Source organism: Mya arenaria, chromosome 5 (assembly GCF_026914265.1).
Source record: "Mya arenaria isolate MELC-2E11 chromosome 5, ASM2691426v1".
In the NCBI taxonomy this organism is placed as follows: domain Eukaryota; kingdom Metazoa; phylum Mollusca; class Bivalvia; order Myida; family Myidae; genus Mya; species Mya arenaria.
In genome coordinates this window covers 79,142,549-79,166,845 of record NC_069126.1, presented here as the reverse complement: position 1 = coordinate 79,166,845, position 24,297 = coordinate 79,142,549, and the positions used below count along the sequence as shown (strand labels likewise).

The 24,297-nt window shown below is 32.6% G+C and overlaps 2 protein-coding genes across 4 annotated transcripts in view; one reads left to right on the top strand and one right to left on the bottom strand.

Moving 5' to 3' along the window:
- The window catches only part of LOC128234640 (nephrin-like), a 79,432-nt gene that overhangs the window by 6,124 nt on the left and 49,011 nt on the right, over positions 1-24,297 (top strand). Inside the window, exons 4-12 of one of the 2 annotated variants that reach the window (XM_052949003.1) lie at positions 2,433-2,702; positions 4,957-5,262; positions 6,487-6,819; positions 7,241-7,561; positions 8,415-8,561; positions 8,875-8,914; positions 13,592-13,680; positions 14,963-15,031; positions 15,487-15,718. In XM_052949003.1, the coding sequence (XP_052804963.1) occupies positions 2,433-2,702; positions 4,957-5,262; positions 6,487-6,819; positions 7,241-7,561; positions 8,415-8,561; positions 8,875-8,914; positions 13,592-13,680; positions 14,963-14,982 (1,526 nt within the window). In that variant the 3' untranslated portion in view covers positions 14,983-15,031; positions 15,487-15,718. Of the gene's footprint in view, positions 1-2,432; positions 2,703-4,956; positions 5,263-6,486; positions 6,820-7,240; positions 7,562-8,414; positions 8,562-8,874; positions 8,915-13,591; positions 13,681-14,962; positions 15,032-15,486; positions 15,719-24,297 lie in introns of those variants that run through there. The other variant, XM_052949004.1, reaches the window with a different exon arrangement.
- Positions 21,969-24,297, bottom strand: part of LOC128234641 (carcinoembryonic antigen-related cell adhesion molecule 1-like) — a 50,270-nt gene continuing 47,941 nt past the window's right edge. For both annotated transcript variants that reach the window (XM_052949005.1, XM_052949006.1), the window contains one exon: positions 21,969-23,114. In XM_052949005.1, coding sequence (XP_052804965.1) covers positions 23,007-23,114 — 108 coding nt within the window. In that variant the 3' untranslated portion in view covers positions 21,969-23,006. The remainder of the gene's footprint in view (positions 23,115-24,297) is intronic.

Sequence of the window (24,297 nt, the reverse complement as noted above, 5' to 3'; positions counted from 1 at the left end):
ACACAACCGAAATATACAATGCATGTATCAATCAAATAAAATCAATATATAAATAATATTGTCGAATGCCATATGATAATCATGCTTTCATATTATTTCCGTCACTTTTTAACAAGTACTGACTTACAAGTACACATCCCTATAAATAATGCAGAAATAAGGAATTAAAATTACGGTAATATATCTTCAGAAACACGTAACAAATGTAAGTCATAATACAATTACAAACTGTTCATAGACAGTGCACGCATAAGAGCATGCGTTATAAAGCTGCACATGATGATGATAAATTAGAAACATCACAATCAATTGATCAACATTAGAAATGTATTCGTACCTGAATGTTATAACATTTTGTCGTTAATTTGAGTTATATAGTATAATCATCAACTTTATACAGTACTTAGTTAATCATGATTTAATGACAACCTTCAGTACATCTGTTAAGATAAGATTTCTATGTTTATCGTGTGCGAAATGTGTTAAGAAGTTAGTCATGTGGACTCACGAATTTCGGTCCCCCGCACGGTTTTGCAAAAAAAAAACTGGGGTTTTAACTAGCCCGTGTTATTTTCCCCGAGCTTTTGAAATGCTAAGGAAATATTTTGCGGTGTTCAAAAATCTAGTAAGTCAAATTAAAACGGCACGCTGCTTTATTTACTGGATGACCACCAAAACATCCCGAACTGGAGCGGGATAGTGGTACTTCAAATAAAAAGGAGATGTAACCATTGTATTTTTAATGCAAATACATTCTTAAACTGTATGACAATAATAACTCAAGTATTTATCCAGCCTAGCTCAAAATATAAGAGCACGTGACGTTCATTAACAGTATGTTAACAAATGGGACGTTAAAAGACAGGCCGAACACCAAATTGATACTTTTCTGAATGAATATGGTTTTGTACATATCATTATGAAATTCGTATGTTGAATGGGATCAATATTTAAAGATTTAGCTGGTAAAAATGGGTTCATCTTTGTTATAAGAAGTGTGTAGTATTACCGAATAGGCTGGGAGGACAGGTCATGCACTCTATAAAGAAGGTTACAGCTATTCATCAGTTTCATTTGAAATGTAAATGATAATGAAATCTAGATGTTTGCCTGAGAATCGCCAACAATGTCAAGCCCGATGATATTAAAATGTTATGGTTCAAGTGTGACCTTGACCTATAGGCATTGGTATTGTAAGGACACGCCATCTCTCAATGTGTGGCCAAGTTAAGCTCTAACAAGCCAAAACAGGTGGAACTCGCCTATTCCCGCACCCACAGACGATTGACACATACACCAAACCGTCATTGATGCGTTCTCGTTTAGCTCACTACAAGCAGCTTTATACCATTATTAAATAACAAAACATATTAAAATGTGAACCATGTATGCATTTCAAATAAAAACCAAAAGGATCCAATAAATCAAAAACAATCATTGTTACTCATTATATGTGTTTGCATTTAATTATAACGCTTATTAAACAGGAACTGTCAACAAACTCGTCCTCAAATATATTTGCATTGAAACATTATACTTTATTGTGCACATTCAACTGTCAGTAAGTTACCAGACATAGAATATCTGTATATAAGTATATACCAGCCATCATTCACTGTCTGTGCTATGTTATTACAATAAATATGCGGAGAAACTACTGACCTTACCTATCGGAAGGCTTTGAATATAAGACGATGGCTTTATGAAACACAAACAACATTTTAAATTCAAGGTTAATAAATCTAAAATTTGGATGAAAGTCTCGAAAGGGAACCGTAATTATAACTATATTGACGTTTCAAGCGAATTTAAAAGTGTTTATTACAAGGGTTTAACCTCGAAAATAATTTAAACATTAATTTTTATCTAGGTGAAAACATTGTTTTGTATTTGATAAGATACAAATAACAAAACAACATTCACATTAAAACGCAAATCACTGATCACTGCGAACATTAATTTAAGCGATTAAAATATCATTTTTATCGATTATTATCTTTTAAAATGATATAATGTCTTGGATGATGATTTCATTTTGGCTCAAGAAACTGGCACCATGATAACATGAACTTAAAATGAGAAAGTGAACATTTACCACTTTTACCAAGCACCGGCGGGAGGCCCCTCTGACACGTTCGTTAACGGTCTGATTGACACTTACAGGACACGCCTACAATTTATTACAATTCAGCTGCCAATTTTAGCCGTAACTGTTAAAGATGGACTAATAGGGAAATCTACGAATGTCAAGAAAGACACAAAATCATTGTCGACACATAGATTGTATGAAGACGAATGTGTATGTTCATAGATATGTTTAACAAAAAAAACTTCATTTATCATTGAAAACGGTTCGAAATGTAATCCATGTACGTAAGTGCTTATTATGTTGTATTACAGGAAATCATGTCCACGTATAAATCTTCTTGCAGATGGCCCGGACAGACCACTTTTAAACATTGCTTCCCCGTTCACTGTGTGGGAAGGGGAAGAAGTCCAAAGATTCGAATGTACTTCCGACTGTTGGCCTGGATGTAATCAGAAGTGGATGAACGCTGCAAATGTTACAATACAGCATAATGGCACACTTGCACTTGGAATAGGTACCAGGGACAAAACTGGACTATATATATGCGTCTCAGAAAACAACGGCACAGAATACAAGAAACAAAACGAGACGTCTTTGATGTTGATTGTCGAATGTAAGTGTTATAACTCTGTTGGACCATACATTTTTATATATGTCTAAATCGCAATTCGAGTTGTATTGCGCATATGTGAGGTACAGTTGACAAATCACTTGTTTGATGAGAGCAATTGATAATGCAAATTGAACACATATGTATTGAATGCAAAACTTAAAATATTCAACTCATGATATGCAATTGAACGTATGAGCAAATGGAGTCAGAATGTGGGAGGGGGCGATTGGGCGGTAAGAAGTCAATACAGTAAAAGAGAAAATTCTTCAATACGTGCTACTGATCACTCTTGGTTATTTTCGCAAAGCTTGAGGTTTATATTTCGAATTTACCGGAGATGCCCGAGTTGTTGCTATTCCATTAACGCACTTTCACGTAATTTCGATTACAATTCGACAATTATTATGATAAGTATAGAGTCACTGGTCTAATACAATTTTTGAAACAGACTTTATTGATATAAAATATACATTATGGTTTATCAACACTCTAAAATAGAAATAATATTGTTTTATGCTTGATATTTTGGGGAGATTATATTTGCCAAATACGCATGGTGTTCGACTTATTGCCAATTACTGCTTAGCTCATGAAAACAGGGTGAGAAGGAGAAAGGAACATATTTATGAACGGTCAAAGATTTAATCTTGATATATTTCTGGAATTTTGATAAAAAAAGGTTTATTGAAATCATACAAATTTAATAAGGAAATCGCTCCACAATTTTAGGCGAAGCTGAGAAAAAATACAGAAAAGTTTTCAAATCAAAAGCGATCCATTTCGTATGGAAAATCGTGTTTAAGGAGTTTTATAGATATAAATACTGATATGAATAAAATAGATATAGCGAAAACCAATTTGTTGGATTAGAGTGAGCGTGGTCTAACGGTTAAAATTCACTTTGTGTTAAATACTCATGGGAAAAATGTTTTGTTAAATAATTGACATTGACATGCTTTATTGTAAGAAATAAAACGAGTTTGGCCTCAATTATAAAAATTGGCAAAGAATGGTTGTACAATGGTTAGCAATCTCTCTTTTTTACAAAGGCGACACAGGTATGATTCCTGGCCTTGGTGAATGTGAGTTTTGTTGGTAGTTACTAGGCCGGACAAGTCGGTTTTCTCCCGATATTCCGGTTTCCCCCAGAAAACAAGAGAACACTCTCGTGCAACATCATGTCGAGGAGAGTATATTAAAATATTAAACTCATATAGCTTTCTACAAAATTGCAGTAAAATAAATAAAGTTTAAACTAAAATGAAACGTGTTTGTTGTATGCAAAATTTACTTCATTAAACGTGTTTTGAGTTAAGTTTAGTTAAATTATTAGCCAATTGGAACAAGTCGGAGCAAGTGGTCCTATATTCTAAAGCTTTCCAGTTACGATAATAAGATGTTATTTTTAATATTCTGCGCGTTTTTGTCTATTTTAACTGTACTACAATATACAGAACTGCGTAATAAACATATTTGTTATGTCAAATTCTCATTTATGTGCTAGTATGAGTGTATATGACGCCAACCTTTTGTGATATTTTGGGAGGGGATCATATATTTGTGCCCATGCCTGTTTATCTGTTCATTCGTCGTCTGTTCGTCCACCACAAAATATTGTGTCGCGCATATCTCCAAAAATACATTAGTGAGCGTAAAGAAAATATTCTAAAATGCGGCATGTGGAGTTGCGTCGCTTAATACAGGCAATTGTTTCGAGGGCTGTTGACCCCATACATTTGTTTGTATAATTTAAAAGGCAATTGCTTACTTATGACTTATGCTATCTTGTTATGATTTTTTACTTCATGAAAATATGGCATATTTTTCGGGCGTGTCTCATATCGTTTAAAAGTCATGTACTCTTACAGGAATGTTTACCATTATGTGAAAATGTGCACCATGCGTTTTGTCACTGCGCCAAGTAAGAACAGAGGTTTTTCCCTTGACTTAGTTAAAATTGCAGACTTAGTTATACTTGCATATAAAGCATGGACGCTTGTGTCATCAATAGCTCGAGAAGTTTGGGAGCCAGTGTCATGAATTTTAAGAGAAATGCCAACCAGTATATGAAGTTTGTGATATGCAGCCAGTTTTAGCATGATATTTTGTGTTACACTGTTAAATTGGTATTTGTCAGAAAAAAACAAGTTGTTTGTATTAAGTGCAACATACAACAAATTGAGATCATTTGTGTCACTTAAATGTTTAACTGTTATAAAACAGATCCATATGTGTAGCTTTGTTTTTTGTGCAGATGCTCCTGATGTGGTAATTAGCCAGTCGACTACTATATTGACTGAAAACAACCCGCTTAATCTTCGCTGCAAGGCAACAGGCGTACCAGCTGTGTACAACTACACGGGCTTTGTGCAGCTTGTTGGTGATGTCGTGATCTCAAATAGTCACGCGGAAAGCCCTGGGGTTAGGGATACTATATCTGTCAACATCACATCCCTCCAACTTCAAGATACCGGGATTTATACTTGCAACGTTCATAATGGGATCATTGGTGTCAACAAACAACTCATTCAGACAGCATCGAAAAGGATCACTGTCCGAGGTATTGTGAAGTATGTTCATTGGATCTAATTTGACAAGTTAATTTATTTGGAATTCAGCATTGCTATAAAAGTTATTGTTTATACAATCCATATATGATTTCTTCAAAAGCTTAAAGGAGATGCAACGCTGAATTATTACTTGGGAGTTAATGCCTCATGACTTTATGCTGGTGACCTAAACTTAAACTGTATACCCACACTTGGATATTGTAAGACGTAGTAATTGAAATGCCGATACAAAATACGTGACAATTTTCCACATGTTTTAAATTTAAAACCATAATATACAGACAAACGTATGTTAATGCTTTTTATACTATTAAATACTATGTCAATACATCTATTCTTAGATAAATTAGAAGCTCTTTTTTTCTGTATGAAAAGAGCAAACCTAATTCTACAACTGACATAACCTGTCCACTTCCATCCCTGCCCGTTTCTTTAATTTTCTCTGTTTCGTGAATAATTTAAACAGTGCATCGTTTGGTGCATTTCAAACTTTGTATATCTAGAAATTAAAAATGTCATATTGGAGTTATATTGTTTGGCCAAATCGATATCTACTGGTGATTGTAGGCATCAGTGTCGTCTGCATTGTAACGAAATTGTATGGACAATAAATAAAATGAATTACCGTCAAAACTGATCCTTAATGTATTAAACCTCTATCACACTGCATGCAATAACGATGTATAATATAACTAAACCCACTGATAAAACGTGCTACTACAACCCTTTTCCAGAAATGCGTGGCCTTATTCCGTGCACTGTCATTCAATCTTATGTCTGCATACCTTAAGCTAGTTTTTTCTCTTTTATGCTAAGCACAAAACTGACTGCTTTATTTCGCCGATCATTTCACGTTCGTCTACACATTCATCATCGATGTAATAAGTGATCGTGAGTTTGTTTCAGCCGTATCTTCATTATGTGTATGAAAAACGAACATGAAAATGTCCCACAATACATTTTTTTTTTCTTCAGGCTATTTTTCATTTTTCAAGATTTGTAGTTATTTTCACAAGATAATTTCATCTGTTTTTCTTTGACATTGTAAGAAAAAAAGTTAAATCATGAAAAAGGATATATTACTGTGTTTGTCGGATCATGTACGCGAACTATACCTTGATGTCTTTATTAATCGGAAATGACAACTATGAACTATCAAACAGATGTATGTTGTTCAGTAAACGTGAACATTTTTATTACTCCCCTGTTTCCAGCATCTCCAAAGTTTTTTGTGAAAGAAACAAACTTCGCCGGAGAACCATCAGGAAACATCATCGTAACCATTCCCTTTGTTAGCGTTCCTGAATACACCACCTACACTGTGATACGAAAAGGTGGAAAACCAGTTTCGACGAATGGAAAATATACTTTACAAAATAAGAAAGACTTTGTTAATGCTTTGTTCTACGGAAAACAAGTCACGCTGACTGGAAACGTTTTAAAAATGATTATCACCGACTTGTCCGAAGAAGAGTTTGGGATATACAACATACAGATTACCAATAGTATAGATACATCGAATTTCAGCATCCATGTTACGGCTGCAAGTATGGATTTGTTTTAAACATTTTTATAGTGAAGTAGTGTCGATGCTGTGTTCATATTAAAGTCGTTTATAAAAGAGCCTTTTTAGACATTTTTATACTGAAGTAGTGTCGATGCTGTGTTCATATTATAGTCGTTTATGAAAGAGCCTTTTTAGTATCATATGTATTATTATTATTGTAGCAGTAGTAGTATAAGAGGTAGTGGTAATGATAGTGGTAGCGGTAGCCTTTGCAGTAAATACATTTAAAATGATGTCATGAATGAATAAAACGTATTTTACTATTTCAAATTCGCTGAACATTTTAAGTTCATTATTATTGGAAATAAAATACTTGTGAACTGAATAAAAAATACATATAATGCACCATTTTCACAATATAAACCTAATTCAAAACAGAAGGTTGTGTGTATTTTTTTCAGCAAAACCATCACCTCCAACAGAGCTGAATCTGACCTCAAAGGACAACACTGTTACGTTTGAATGGAAAAAGGGTTACAATGGAGGACGTGAACAAACATTTGTTTTGCAGGCGTCGCTTTACCCCGAAGGTTCTTGGGTAAACATTACCAATATTCGAGAAACGGATTCAAAGTATATGAAATACACTGGAAGATATCAAGTCAATCTTACAAACCTAGTTCAAGGAATATACTCAGCTAGACTTGTTGCTTTGAATGGTATTGGCGCTGCAGAACCTGTTGTATTTAAAACAACATTCGAAGTAATGGAATTGAACAAAGGTAAAGAAGCAAGAAATATTTCGTATTATTTTATTTATTTCGTTTGTGAGTATCAGTGCCAAATGGTTAGTCGAGTTTCGGTCAAGTTAGTGTTGGTGCTTTGGAATCTCTTAACAATAAATTTAAGATAAAAAAGATTATCTAACAAGTTATATTTCTTTCAAGTAATTTCCACAGTTTCTGTTACAAGCGGAAGATTTTAATAATTAGCTTAATTATAAGTCCTTCATAATAATAATGACTCCGAGCAAGTATATCTGAATCTACACATTTTAGTAATACATGTACTTTAATAAGTTCAATTTCAAAGTGTGTGTTGTTATCAATCGATCTACTTCCTAATTGTTTAGCTTGCTCAAATATTCAACATATTAGTACAATAAAAAAAACCGTTAGAAGCAATTTTGTGAAAATGAAGTTTCACCTATTCCATTTAATGGTTATTCCTTACAACTCTTTTTAAACAACTATAATTTTCAAAACTTTTATTTCAAAAGGAATCCACGGATATCCGCGTTTGTTTCTTCCCGTATGTGTGATTATTTCTGTTTTAGGATTTAAATACATATCTTTGTCGTATAGATAGATATACGTACATAAATATGTTCGCCTATCAAGTTCAGTGGCGCCATTGGTTTTGTTGTTCATCAATGGTTAACATTAAATTGCAAATTGCAGCAGTGTTGAGGAAAGGCTAGCAAGTCAAGCAAATTAAAACCACAATCCATTTCATTATTGGTAAAATAATAATTTATTTATTTTTTGATGATAAATGGCATATTTCCTACATAATGAGTATAGGATGTGTAGTACGTACAAGTATGCTTTTACATTCCATGTTCGATGTATCTAGAAGCTACACCTCAAACAGGTGTCGGCCGTGTCATAGGAGGAACTGTTGGAGGGATAGTCGCAGCACTAGTTCTGGTGATAGTCATTGTATTCGCCATTAGAAGAAAGTACACTTGTGTCTGCGTAGTTAAGCAAGCTAAGTTGGAAGGTAAAACTGTTATTTTAAAGTGTAATATAATTATTTTAGGTTGTTTTTGTGTTGGAACACTAGCCCAACGTGCGAGGCTAGGAATTGTTACATTATGTAAAATGTATGTATAAACACGTATATCCAGATTACGGCAAATCCAATATATACTGCAACGTCCCTCTGACCTTTTAACTGATAAGCTTTAAAATGGTTGTCCTACATACACATGATGTGACAACATTTAATTTACTATTTAATGTTCTTGTAAAGGAATTTACATTTACAAGGATGTGATTATAATTTAGAGTCATTTCATTTTATTTTTTTTCAGATCTACATGAGGACACCCAAAGAGACCATATAATGGATACGTAAGTGCTTATTGATTCATTGACATATATGAAATGATACAGCATTGTAAGTACGAAAAATACATAGTGTTATCCAAAAAATAAAAATGTCTAATTTATTGATTATTCAATGAGTAAACTGATCGAGTTAAAATATTTCTATTGTATAGTTGTATATATTGAAGAATAATCATAAATCAGCTCATTTACTCAATATAAGTGTGCAAATTATAATACCCGATACTTTAAAAAAAATAATGTGAAGTGATAATTTTACGATACACGTGACTCATGTAAAACAATATCGACATCAACTATAATTTAGATGGAAGTATGCATCTGAACTAAATATGCGTACGTTGTCCCGACGAACTTTTCAAATATGGTATCCAATATAAGTCCTAATTCGATCTTAATATAAGAACGCGGTAAAATTTCCATAAATTATTTCGTTTACTTGCTTTAAGATAACGTATCAAAAGTAAGAATAATATATGTCTTTGACTATTTTGTATAAGCCGCATCGCGCGATTTTGGGCCTTCGTACATATAGTAGCTCTTATAATGTTTTATGGTTTTTGAATTAAATGAAATTTCAGATGATATCACTGAAATTGCGTAAGATACGTGCTTACAAGTGAGACCATGTATTGCGCAATTTGAACACTGAATTTGACGTCATACACATGACGTCGTTACGAAAGCACACTTTTCAAAGGACGTACAAAAAAACGTATCAATATTACAACTAGCTTATAATTTGATTTTTTTTCTTAACACAAAATTATTAAGGAACATTAATTAAGATAAAAATGATGATTATTTTTTTGTATTTGTTTTTATACATTTGACCGTTTTAATCACAGACTATTAATGCATTTAAAATATGTCGGGACGAAATCTATGGTTGCTATGGAAACATATGAAACCAATGATCATAAATTGTCGAGAAAATGATGCACCAATGACGAACCTTTAAAGGAAACCCCCCCCCCCCCATTATTTTGGCCCTTTTTATTAATGATTGTTTCATTTGTTATATTTATGTCAAAAGGCCAAACATCGCGCGATGTGGCTCGTATTGTTTTCAGATTTACCCTCACCCCTTAGGCAGTATCAGCCATACGTTAAAAAATGTCTAAGTTAAAAAAAATATATATTTTTCACGCTTGCATTGCAATGCAAAGTATTTTCAGGCAACCAAAAATGTGACATGATATAAGCAAATTATAAATGTGCCAAACTAGACATGGTTCATATTTGTTAAAATGCGATATGTGCATTTAAGTACCTTTCAGCAAACCATTATTATATAAGCTTCCCTAAGATGATAAGGTTTTCGTTTAAAATGTTAGAAAGAAAAATAGGGATTGTTTTCTTGGCAAAACATATTTCAAACGCCCGCGTATGCAAACCAAACAAGCATTTCATAAATATAACGACTCGCATAATGAAATATATGAACATAAAACTCATAACTCAATAACTATGTATTCAGGGTAATCGAAAATACACATTCATATGTTACTTCTTATTTATGTAAATGAAAGTTTATATGATTTATGTGACATATAATAATACTCTTACGACTTTTAACTAATATAAGCTGTATTTGATATTGAAAAAAAATCAATCGCAAATCGCGCTGTTTAAAAGTAAAATATGAATCCTACGAGAGAAAATGGCAAGTTTTAAACCTCGATTTTTTAAAAAAAAACACGCAGTAAATTCGGCAATCTGAGATAACGTACTAATCAGTTTTGAAAGACACATCATATACAAGCAGCTTTTCTTTATTATTATTTCTTATATTACTAACCACAATACTTAGCCCCGAACAATCCATTAGAGGACTTTAAGCTCGGAAGATTGGCAGAATATGTGAGAGTGAGTTTATGTAACCCCGAACGTGTGTAAGCGTGTGTGCGTACGCGGGCGCGTGTGTGATTGTGTATACGTATGCGCGTAAAGATACAAATAAAAATCATATAATTGTTAGCATGCCTGAATTATCAGTGAATATATTTGTAGTTTTTTGTACACTATGTTAAAATAAATGAGATATTTTTAACTCAATGACAAGCTATCCAAGCTAAACATGCCGATAATATGCCCAACGACATTTAAGTAAAACTCACTGATGTTGATTGTCAGTGAGTTTTTGCCAGTTCTTGCTGAACAATTGTGCTGTTTAGTTAAACTCATTCAAACAAACAGTTTATTTGCTAGAATGCCACCAGCCCATGCAAACATCATACAATACATACATAAAAAAGCTACTTGTGCAAATTAGTGAGCATGGATAAAATAATAGTATCTGTCAAAACATAGAAAAAGTACATTTTGATACAATGACATTGACAACTTATATATACAATACGATGTACTAACAGTCAAAACTTGTAACAAGTATGTAATGTTTATTCCTGGAAAAGTGAATTTCTCTTTTCCAAAGCTGTGTATAAATAGTGTACAGTTTATTTTCACAACATTTTCAATATTACAAGACATCAATATATTAAACTTAATTATATTTGGGTTCTCATAATATTTTCTTTCTATATATTCTTGTCTAATATAATCATATAAAGGACACACCAAAAGAAAATGATATTCTGTCTCTACAACATCTTTACAATAAGGACAAAACCTTAACTGTCTTTCAACATTCATATAATGGCCACGTTCAATTGCTAGCGTATGAGCTGAAGCTCGAAAACGAGCATAAACGTTCCGAAATTTTCTATCACAAATACAATTTACATACGCTTTAGTCTCAAAATTGGATTTAAAGCCGATATAAGCTTGCAATTTGGCACTATTTATACAAATGCTACGCCATGACTGAACATATTGATCTTTAAGTCGTTGTAAGTATGTTCCATAAAGCATTTTTTATTGGTAATAAATTGGGCTTCCCAAACATAACCAATGAAAGCCATTTGAAAATAAATGTTTTCTTAAGTGGGTTACCCAATTCACATAACCAACCGTATCCAAATATTTCAACATCGCATAACATTTGGACACATATCTATGTTTTGGCATACTTAAAATCAATTGATGTTAAATGGAAATTAAATAAAGTTATTGTATTGCTTTGAAATTTAATCAAGTAAAGAAGAGATTAATGAATATTAAAAATAATGTTAATGCAAAATCCAATATTGGACTCCGTTCGGACATCTTGAATCCGATCATAAAAATATTGCTTATGTTAAACAACTCAATATAATTGCAACTATTTATTTGAAGAATCAAGAAGATGCAGCTTGAACTGTAAACGTTCGCTCCAAAATTGTGACAGATCCAATATGGCCTCCAGGTTGCCTTCATGGATGCGATTAAAATTCGTTTGATGTAACGCACATCTACTCTTAATATTGAGTCACTATGCTAATGTAAAAAGTCATTCATGCGATTATGCACCGAAAATCACGTGCAATTGACAAGAGTGCAATCGATTTTAAAGATAAAAGGGTCGTTACCCTGTGTAATAAATACCCGATCAGATTTTACCGATCTAAATAAACAGAAATCCCTTGAACTAATCTTTCCGTGGATGTTTCATAAAATTCTCTTCTTCAATTTTGAAAATGTCGAGCGGACTAACAAATCTCTATTTTTTATATATATAAGGTAAATGAAATCGCAATAACAATGTAAGAGAACGCAAACAAAACGTACCTATATTGAAGCACAACTAGGCATAATACCAATACTTTTAGGGAAATGTCATCAAAATGCCGTGCAGACAAACTTTATGACATCAATGTAATGCATAAAACCAAAATGTATCATTCCCCTGTTAGGGGCAACACGATGCGGTATCCTAAGCTAAATGTATGAATAGATTGTACGAAAATTACATCGAACTCATGTATATAGTTCCTTGAGCCAATTTGTAGTTGCTTTGGTGGTCTTTGTGCCCTTATTTTAAAGTCTGTAAATAGGCGTAAAATTTTATGTGCGTAATTTTTCCAGTTGCTGTGAAAGTATCGTCAAACATATATGTTCGAATCACGATCAAATCTGTTTCAGTTTTTTTTAAATATGAAACTTAATTCAAAATCATAAAGGTTAATGATAGTTTTCGAATGCAATACATATTATACATTACCTTTTGTTCATTGCATGAAATATTTTTTGGAATGTCAGACAGCATTTATCAGTTAAATACGACAAATGATCATATGTATAAAAATATATTATGTTGTAATAGAACTTGTTCACTTACGTTTTCGTCATTTTATCATATTGTTTCTAAGAAAAGTGTTTAATGTTTCATATAAAAAGTTGAGCAGTATATAATTAATACCATGTGTTTTTTAAATGACTTATATTTATAAAAAATGATCCTCAAAATGGAGATAAGTGTTTTTCAAAGTTGCAATTTGATGTACTATTCCATTTACGAAATATTTTCACACGGCAGATCACTGTTGTTGTTTTTAAATCGGAGATTTCTAAAAAAAGAAGAAGTGAATACTCTCTTTTGCAACAGAGTTTGTATCGTTCTAGAAGCTCGGTATTTGCTCTAACGGTTTTATGGTCTAAACGCTACGAGGATAAATAAATCATAGATTGAAAATATATTTTGTAACAGACTTTATGGTTAGGTCACGTAACCTAAATCATTAAGTAAAGTAAAGTAATTCAGTAGAATATTACAAAAGAAGTATATTGTCAATATTCCAGACACGGTGCTGCCGATCCTGGATACAATGCAGCTCAGACGTATGAGACCCTGTCCATGACAAAGGAAACAGAGTTTTATGATGAACTAAGTAAGTATCTCGATTTATAAGAACAAATATATGTTGTTGTTTTTTGTCCATGCCGATCAGCTATGTTTTAGACCAGATGTGACTCATATCATTCTATAGAAATATCCAATGCTTATTTCTACAGACAAATTTGGATATGAAAGACTAATTAACACGCAATTTTGCACAATGAAGATAACTCAAGGTCTGCATTGAAAGCCTCATTGATAATCTAATCTCTGTAATAGTGATAAAAGGGCTAATAAGTTTTGAATGGACCCCGAAACAAATCATTAATTTGATTTCAGTTTGTGATACCATGCATTGTCCGATTGTTGCTTATCCATTCGCAAGAATGTCATTAATGTTACAATCGTCGCAAGTTAACGCCTGTGCGCGTTTGCAAGGATTATTTAAGAAACAATTTGTTTTTATTTTGTTCTACATAAACCAGCATATATATATATATTATTGTCAATGCCGAAATAGCTATTTACAGCCAGTAAATTAATCGTGTATTCCAAAGACAAAGACACGACTTTGAATAAAATTTAATAAGTAAACAACAGAAAGTTTTAAACGTCGCGGCCCAACTCCCGTAATACATTTAAACAAGGCATTTAATGACACATATAAGTTGCAAATTGAGAACAACAATAATAATAATAATAATAATAATAATAATAATAATAATAATAAGAATAATAAGAATAATAGTAATAATAATAATAATTATAATAATAATAATAATAATAAAATGATAATAATAATAAAGTAGGGCGGAAGGGAGGGATGGGTTGTTGTTTTTTAAAGTCAGATACTAGACGTCTTGTGGGGAAGAAATGAAGCTGAACATTTACAAGATAGAATATACACGCAAGCATCTATGGATGACTGCGCATAAAAAGTAGTTCCCTTTAATCATAACATTTTTTACTAAAATGTGGTTATTAACCTATGGTCGTATTCGACGTGTGAAAGCCAGCACCACTTCCTTCATCCGATTTAATGTACTAGCACTTTTTGTTCCTTATGACTAAAATACCTAAACGTGCTGCATTTTTCGCAATTTCGTCTGAAAGCAGAAATACCGATCAAAACACGCAAAAAAGTTTAGTGTCGGGAGGAAACAAATAGGGACGGTCGGGTTAGTGAAAACAAACAACTTTTATTAGGCCTATAAATATATGTATTATCAGAATGTTTTTAATGGTAATATACTGGTGGACATCGTTTTTCTTAAGATAAAACAGAGAAAGTTGTTCTTTGTGATTCCTATATTGAACTCCACCTTTTCTTTCAGGTCAAAGAGATCAGACATGATGAAGTAGTAGTGCAGAGCCACTATCATACTACAGGAGTGTTTAAACAGGTAACATATATAATTGTTGATACTGTTTATTAGTTACTGTTTTACTGTATAAATTTAATAAAATATGTTTATTGGAACAGCGTTTTGATTAGGGAGTGGATGAGTGAATCACCTAAATGTTCTCATAATGAATGCCCATTTTAATGACGCACTATTTTGTTTTATGACGTTTTTAACATCGCGCAGTGATGCGTATGTTATATAACGTCAGCAAAGTGAAAAACGGCCGTATTGCACAGCTGTGGAATACGAGCTTTCCTCATTTTGCGATATGTATTTCGTGTGGATTGATGATGATGATATACGTAATAGACTAATTTATTATTGTTTTCTAAGAAGTTGATCTTGTAAATAACTCGAATTCCTACATTAATATATTAGATATCATTTTGACTGACTGTTCGCGTAGTTTTCATTACTTAATTGGTATCATGTAATGTTTTGCACATTTGCAGGAGATACAACAGCGTACAGCGACATTATACCGACGTCCCAGGTGCATACAGTGATTTAAGTCAAACAAAACACTCCAAAAAGCAACTTGAAAATTAACACACGTGTCATGATTGTTTTGGTAATAATGATAAGTCAACTTTGTGTGTTCAATTTTGTTTTGTCTACCGGGCCATGTTGACATTTTAAGTTTAAAAAAATCGCAGTATTGTTGAATATAATCTTCTTTGCTGATGTTCGCGTCGTGTTGTGTTGTCTATTTATTATGTGTCTACTTTTGTCGAAAAGATCAAATCATGTTAATAATTTGTATAAACAGAAACATATTTTAATGATCAACTGGATACAAAAAAAGCCTAAAATAAATATGCTATAAATCATATTCAATGCTAAAAAGGTACAGTTGATAGTGGATCGTTTAAGGTTGAACATTTGGCCATCCAGATAAAAAAACTGTATTTGACCGGCATGGGCTGGGAAACATATGGGAGAATCGAAGTATGAACGATGTCTCAGCTAGACCAGTGAATATCATTCTATTGTGTGGCCTTAGTATTCTGAATGAAGATAAAAATGCATGTGTCTATATTCTTGCCACTTTTAACAAAAATGAAAAGAATGACAAATCAACTCCACGTGCTGAATTAAAATTTGAATATCAATTATGAATATCACGAACATAAATAAAAAAAACTTTTTTGAATTAGTTATGGTTCTTATTATAAGGAAAAGAATGACAAATCGTTTATGTTAAACAGAAATACAGAATAATTAAAACACTAATGTGAAGATTTCATTACTTATCATGTACTCTATGAATGTGTAATATGATCTAAAGTGATTATATTAATGAAAATAATTAACTGACACAGTTTATTAAGAAAAACAAAACAGAACAGAACAGACGTTTATTAAGACTTAAACATAAATTTATCGTCTAAACACATTGAATTAAATATATATTGCAAATGTGTGAACATGGAAAGTGCAAAAATAAGCATTCATTTTATATTATATTACCAAGTTATGAAGTAGAGTATTGTTATTTAAGATATAAATATGTGTTTGTTTAAAGCACAATAGTATCGCCGTATTAGAAGCAGTATGGAAATGGAAGTACTGGTTAAGAATAACATAATGAAGTTAAAGTTATATTTTCACATAATTGCAGAGCTTATTAATCACATATTTAATAATAAAACTCCACCACTTCTTCCACCTATTCCCGCATGGCCACGCCGTCGATGTTGAGCGTATCATACGATATCAACGTCTTTCTTAACTTGGACCATTACTATTTATTGTCTTAATTAATGACATTGTTGATCTAATTAAATCCGGAATACGTCTATTCGCCGACGATACAAGCTTTTACGTGGTTGTTGATGACCCTGTTACTGCTTCTGTATCTCTGAACGGGGATATCCAAAAAAATCTCCTAATGGGCTGCGCAATGGTTAGTTTTATTTAATCCACACAAACAGAATCCCTTACCATATCACGTAAACATAACAAACCACTTCATCCTCCTGTCTTAATGAATGGAAATCACATACAAGAGGTAACCTCGCACAAACATCTTGTGTTCACTTTTTCAAATGACGGCTCCTGGCAAAACCATATTCTAGCTATTGTAGAGGAGGCTTGGACGAGAGTACATGCTCTTAGATCACCCAAGTTCGTCCTAGACAGGACGTCTCTTTAAATAATGTACAAGACGTTTATAAGGCCGACTCTTGAATATAGTGACATTGTATGGGGAAACCTCACCCTTCGAGATGAAAATCTACTCGAACAAGTTCAGTTAGAAGCACCCAGAATTATCTCTAATGTCACTAAGCTTGTTAATTCTGATAACCTTTATAAAGAGGCTTGGCTTAAATCACTTAGGTCACGCTGAGAGCAACATAGACTCACACTGTTCTATAAGATGATAAATTCCATGACACCAACATTCCTTTCAACTCTCGTCCCGAGTACAGAATGGTACATCCTATAATATACGGAATTCTGCTTCTACAAGAAATTGCTTTTGTAATACACAGGTTTTCGCAAAGTCATTCATCCCATCCACTATTGCCTTATGGAACGTTCTTCCTTCTTATATCCGAGAGTCTGAAACTGTGTCGATTTTTAAGTCACGACTATCCACACTTTATCAAATATCAAACCTACTAACCTATGACTATGAAGGCAATCGTTTCGAGTCCATAATGCACTGTAGAATAAGGACCCATTGTAGTATTTTAAAGGAACACTTGTTTTCGAAGAACATAATTCCAGACCCCTAGTGTCAGTGCGGCTAGCTAAAGAACTTCAGCGAACACGTTATATATTACCTTTTTGGACGTGTTCGCTGAAGAGAACGCCGTATCCAAACCCTACCAGAAGTCGTGACATTTTTATGTCACGCTGTTATTTCACTTGTATGCATTGTACAGACAAAATAGCTGTATCCTTGGGTAAATGAAGTAAAATGTAGTTCACAAACTCATTTTCAAAACCAAAAAAAACGCTTTAAAGATAGTTGATTTAGCATTTTAATAAATCCTATTACAAGCATTCCTTATCTAGGTCATAGTTGTGTCCAAATTTAATCACGTGACTACAAGATTTTCAGAAAATACCCATGTGACCTAGTGTTTATTTTGCTGTTATTTTTTTCTATTTCGAATAATTAATGAATAACTAATAACAAATTTGGAATAAATAAATAGTTTTTACTTATCAAAAGGTATTTACAGCATTACTGCAATTGGATTCAACTAAATAAACAATGAGAATCCGATGCTATAAATAGAATCCATCGACGTCATCATGGTCATGTGATTGCATTGCATCATCACACTCAATTGATTCTGGTTGACTTTACTATGGGGGTTACGCCATAACTTTAATGTGTTGTAAACATCAAAAAAAAAATATCAACATTAAAGTTATGGAAGCCAGAACTACAGTGCGGCCAGATAGAAACGACCGAACACTATTTCTTTCACTGTCACCTATATCGCAAGCAGAGACAGATTCTCTTTCAAAATTACAAATCACCTAAACCTGTTAATTTACAAACACTCTTATTCGGTAGTTCTCATTCTGATGACTTAACTAACCGTAACCTATTTCGCAAAGTTCGTCTCAGCCTCGAAAAAGGTTTTTGTAATATATTATATAGGCCTACTCAGGAGTATCCCCGAAACACGAGACCAAACCAGTTCACATACCCTACTTCTTACTACCTCTTTCACTCCTGCCATCTCCTTTTTCTGCCACAATCGGTCAAAACTCCTCATAAAGAATCTTTATATCTACTCTAGTTCTCCCTTTTATCTTTTCTACCGATTCTATCCCGTGTAAGTTATGAATAAAAATACTTTACTGTCTACGCTATTTTTGTACATAACGATACATATGTGGCTTCCGACAACCTTACCACATGTATTTTTCTATATTGCAACAAGTTGTTTATACCATATCGATGTATGAATGATATAAATAAGGAGAGATATCTTAATATTAGCTCTTAGCTATCTCTTCAATCCTTTACACTGTATACTTGTAACCTGCTGATATATTAACAACATATGCATACATACTGTTTAAACCAACGTCTTCCTCCTTTGCCCCTGTGCTTCCTTCATATTCGGTACGTGTTACTAGCAATTTGCCACCACTTAAGAGGGATATTATTTAAAAACATTACTATTCATACCAATCATAATTTTGTATTGCCTTCGGATCAATTCCCTTTCCTTAACAAAGGAACAATAGGTCGCTTCCTACCAGGGTTCGGTCAGGTCGGGGACCGTTGGACCCTTTCAAAACTGATACTTTTGGCGGTCCTTATCATAACTTCATTGCTTCATGGATATGTTGCGGTAGCTTTCTCTCTGTCATCTTAAATGAATCATGTACCCCATATTCCGGTATTCCCATTAAACACAAGGTTATTTTGCACTGATTAGAACTTCAGATACACAACCTCGTCAAGTAAAGTTTCCCTCTCTTTCTGAAGGTCTGAAATTAATTTGCCATAACACCGGCCCAAATATTCATACCATCCATCACTTTGGCCAAATAATTCACTCACAGAAATGTTAACGACTCGCTCCACCGCCATGACTCTTTGTTAAAGTAGTTTCTTATTGTTTACAGAAGCATTATCATTACAACTACTATTTCTTTCCTTACGTTTTCTGTTTGCCTAGTTAGTCATATTTTGAGGTATATCAACAACTTATTTCGAAGTTGAGCCAGAAGTCCAAAAAAGGCAGGCAGCAATCAATGCGTACACCATGTGACATCAAGAAGACAACCACAGTTTGATGTAATATGTTATCACCCATAAGTTGTTTAAATGTAAAAAAAGTTTAAGTTTAAGATCATGGTTGAAATTGCTATTCTTTATAGAAAACCAATCATGGTGAAATTTGCGCATCTAATACGATGACTGTTTTCTTTTTTTCTATCCATAATATGTCCCTTTGTGCGTTGTTTTTGTGTTTTTTTAATTGCAGTGTTCGCATTGTTAGTAATTGCTTCGATGAAAATGTTCATGCCCATTGTACACATTCAGTTTATGTTTGTTTTATAAACGTATAAACCTTTACGCATTGTGTAACAAATAGTAAATTGTTAATGTTTACATACTTATATCTAGAATCAGCGTTACAAACACAGCATACATATAAGGTTATAAGATACTCAATTTAAACTAAGTTACTAATTTTAATTGATTAATGACTAAAATGTATTACTGGTAAAAAAAAGTCCTATTGGAGAAAATGTTTCTGGAAAATGTTATTCTGTTCTGTTACATTTTTGAAATTTAGACACGAAATTGTGACCATTTGCAATAGACTTTTATAATAAATACGAACGTTTAAATCCAAGATGGTGGGTCCCAGGTAAGAAAGCCGTATATTAATTTACGCAAAGCTAGGTAGGCGCGTTGAAATGCTTTTGAATTTCAGATTATTGAAGCTGAATTGTGATATGCACGACGCAATAATAAGCGCTTTATATGTACAGAGTGAGGGCCGTAAATCTGAACCATAAACATATACAGAGCATGGACGTACATACTGTATGATGATATATATCGTATATTTCTTGCCTGAGATATACACTCAATACAATGCGCTCCGGGTATTGGCTTTCGAACGATCAGGGCTTAAATCAAATCTGACTTTATGATTATCTAGCAATATTTATGTAGCAAAAAAAGAGATTCTGATTGAATGGATGTATTAAAAATGCAAGATAAAGGCGAAATAGTTTATTTGTAGTATGATATCGAATAAACAAAGCTATTTTAATAGACACACTTTTATGTATGCATATTTTTCTCAAAACCAAACTAATTGTCTTATACAAATGCCCAATGAAATATTATCGTGGTTATTGGAATGCTTATCTACCCATTTCAATCTTATAAACATAGTTATATGATTGTAAATGTTTATATATTATCTACTTCTAATTTTTAGATGTTGCGCTGAATAATATGTTCTTCTTATAAGATGTGCATGCATTTTTAAATTTAAAGCGCTTGAGAGTTGTCCATTGTCCTTTCCAAGCGTGACATATGTAGTCGTTTGTCAATCAATATAGTTTCTGGTACATTTAGTTGCAGAGGATTCAGTTAAATGGTCACAGACAGAAGCGGTTTTTCGCTTAATGCTACTTTTATGTAATTGTTCATCAGGATAACGTACAACAAAGTGTGTTAAAAATTTTTAAGCAGCTTTATGTACAAGAAGCAAAAGTATTGGATGTCCATCAACATAAAATGGCATGTCTAGAGAGACGATATGGCAACTGGGAAGCATTCTGATATATTCATGTCAATGCATTGGCCATTAGACTTCTACGCATTCAGAACAAAAATACTTAGCAAAACGTTCAATAAATATCGTATAACAATATTTATATGAAAAACTACAGAAACAAGCTCAGTAACCAAATGTTTAAACATAAACCACGTTTAATGGCATAGGGTAAACGCCAAATAAGTAGAACACAAAAAACGCAAGCAAGAAACATGGAACAACACCAATATTAATGATTGAACATCACCATGGATACATACAATCATCCGTACAAATTCAATTTCTAATGTGGCTGTATTTTGCGATTTGGTATCCTTCTACCGCATTAACCAACGTAAAACGTGCATTGTTTCCCTATTTCTAGCATTGTAATATTTATAACAAATTGATATATTATTTAATAATGAATGTGTAAGGTCTTTCTGATACTAACTTCATCAAGATCATAAAAAATCAACATAAATGTTTATAAAAACAAAACAAATATATTTTTTAATACTATGTAAATAATTTGTCACGGAAACAAAAAAATCGATAATGTTTAAGGAAGACGGTCAGTTTTTTTGTTTTTTTTTGTTGTGTAGAAATTAAATATATTTTTCTTTGGCACACAATTCTACATGTTTAGATAAGAACAAAATTTAAATCAAAATAACAATTTTTATTATGCAATTGATCTTCAAGAGTTGATACATCAGCAACATAGAAAAGGAATAACCTATGCCTCAACCTATTTGTTTTTTTTGCATGTCCTGTACCACTCAACAAAACATCACAATTGAATAATCATATTAAAATACAATTAATTTCCTACAAAGAATTATTCATTTTGACTTGTCCATGGTTATTGACAGGTTTTTTGTATGTAAATAACAAAACAAATGATAACTTGAAGTAATATACCACTAGATTATCACTTGGCTTAGAAGTAAAACCAATTTAAAAAACTCATTTACATAAACTTATGAATTGATTCATATAACATTGAAAACAATGGGTTTAAAATACTGTACAAATGGCGTAACGCTATAATGCATTCAATTAAATTTTAAAGAAACGATAAGCTAAATAATTGTGACAGTAAAGAAGTGTGAAGCAGAAAAATTAAGATAAATGTATATAAAACGGAAGACTGAACTATATATCAATTGATATCAATATTTAAACAGCAATTACAATTATACGTCAAAACTGATATACTACACTAATAATACAGGCCCAATTGGTGATCAATCATATCCACCTGATGAGCAGACATATGCAATTCCTTTACAGTAATTCGGAATATAAAAAGAAATGGCAAGTTTTATTAATAAGAAACCCGTGAATCGGATTTGTCGCCTATCGGGCTCATTGAAGGACACAATGACATAGACTTTTGACCCACTAAACCGCATATCAATAGGCGTCATCTACTGACCATGAAAATATGCAAACAAAGTTAAACAATCAACTACAATATATTCTCAAAATATTGATCGGCATACAACGATGGTGAAGCTATTAATATCTGCAATTTCTCGCAGACGACACATAAACGAAATAATAATATTTGCATACTACGACAGAATACTAAGAAAGGAAATATATAATTAAAGTATGAATTCACAGTTAGAACGCCGTGTACAAACGATTTAATTATGTTCATGTATTTTAGTTATCATGTTGGTCGTCATTATCTGGCAATGGATCAGCTATGTTATAACCACTTCGGAATACTCTTTTACACCCTCAATGTCGTGGATATCAATCATCCCCTGCAAAAGGTCTGCATTCACGAGTCCATCCTTATTGACCCGCTTCTGAAATGTTTACATCCCATCGTCTTACACAGTGAAATATTGTTGAATAAGTGAATGTTTATAATGCATCAATCATATGATATGTTAGGTAACAAATATTTCAACCGACTATTATTAAGCAAGCGCTAAATTCTACAATTACTAAGAAAAACAAAAAACAACAATAATATTATATATCAGGCAACAAATATTTCAAACGACTATATTAAACAAACGCAAAATTCTTCATATACTAAAAATATTAAATAGAGTCTTTTGTTTTGATCGAATCCTGTATATTTATTTTAAACATTATATTTAATTCCAATCCAATTTTATATCCTAGCATACATTTCTCAAATGACCTGCTTATTACATACCAATTGTCGAGTTAATGCCTAACTATTTGTGAAAGATAACTTGCGGGCATGTTATTTAGCTTTTGGAGAGGCCTTTACAGTAAAGTATTCATTCACATTTATATCAGTTGATTTTGAACACATCTAGCTTAAATAGTTATTCGTTTAATAATCTTCAAAGGTGTTAAAAAAAAGTTCTAACGAATATCATTTACGGACAATTGTCTGAGATTCACCATGCTTAAAACAACATGTAATGGAATTGTTTGTTGTTGATATGCCAAATCGTCTTATTAATAGCTAGGACTGAACTTGATATGTGCTGTTTAGAATATTGTCGATGAATGGACATTATTGTCTTCCTTGATAATATACATTCAGATAATTGAGTCTGCTATACTATTTTAACGTATTTATTATTTAACCAGCTAAACAATTTTACTGTCTGATACATTGATAAAGAATGTCTCAAAGTATATACATGTCAAAGAACAATATTATTGGAATATGTTGTAAAATATACCGTATAGTATATATCGATAAATGTGTTATATAAACGCTTGCAATTCAGCTTTGATATATACATCGTATACTTGATGGTAGCAGAAGGCATTTTTCAGTGTATCAGGGCCCTACAAATGTCAAAGAACAACGGAACAACAAATACTATCAATCAAATGAGGTTCTTTCATTCTATCACTTGCATAGTGAACGAGCTAAAAACAGGTAGGCTAATTAAGTTTTCTTTATCAGGTCAGTTGGTCAAGTGATTTATATTTCCTGTCAGTTGGTCAATTGGCCAGATTTGTGGACAAATGCAGAACTAATTGATAACATTTGTAGTA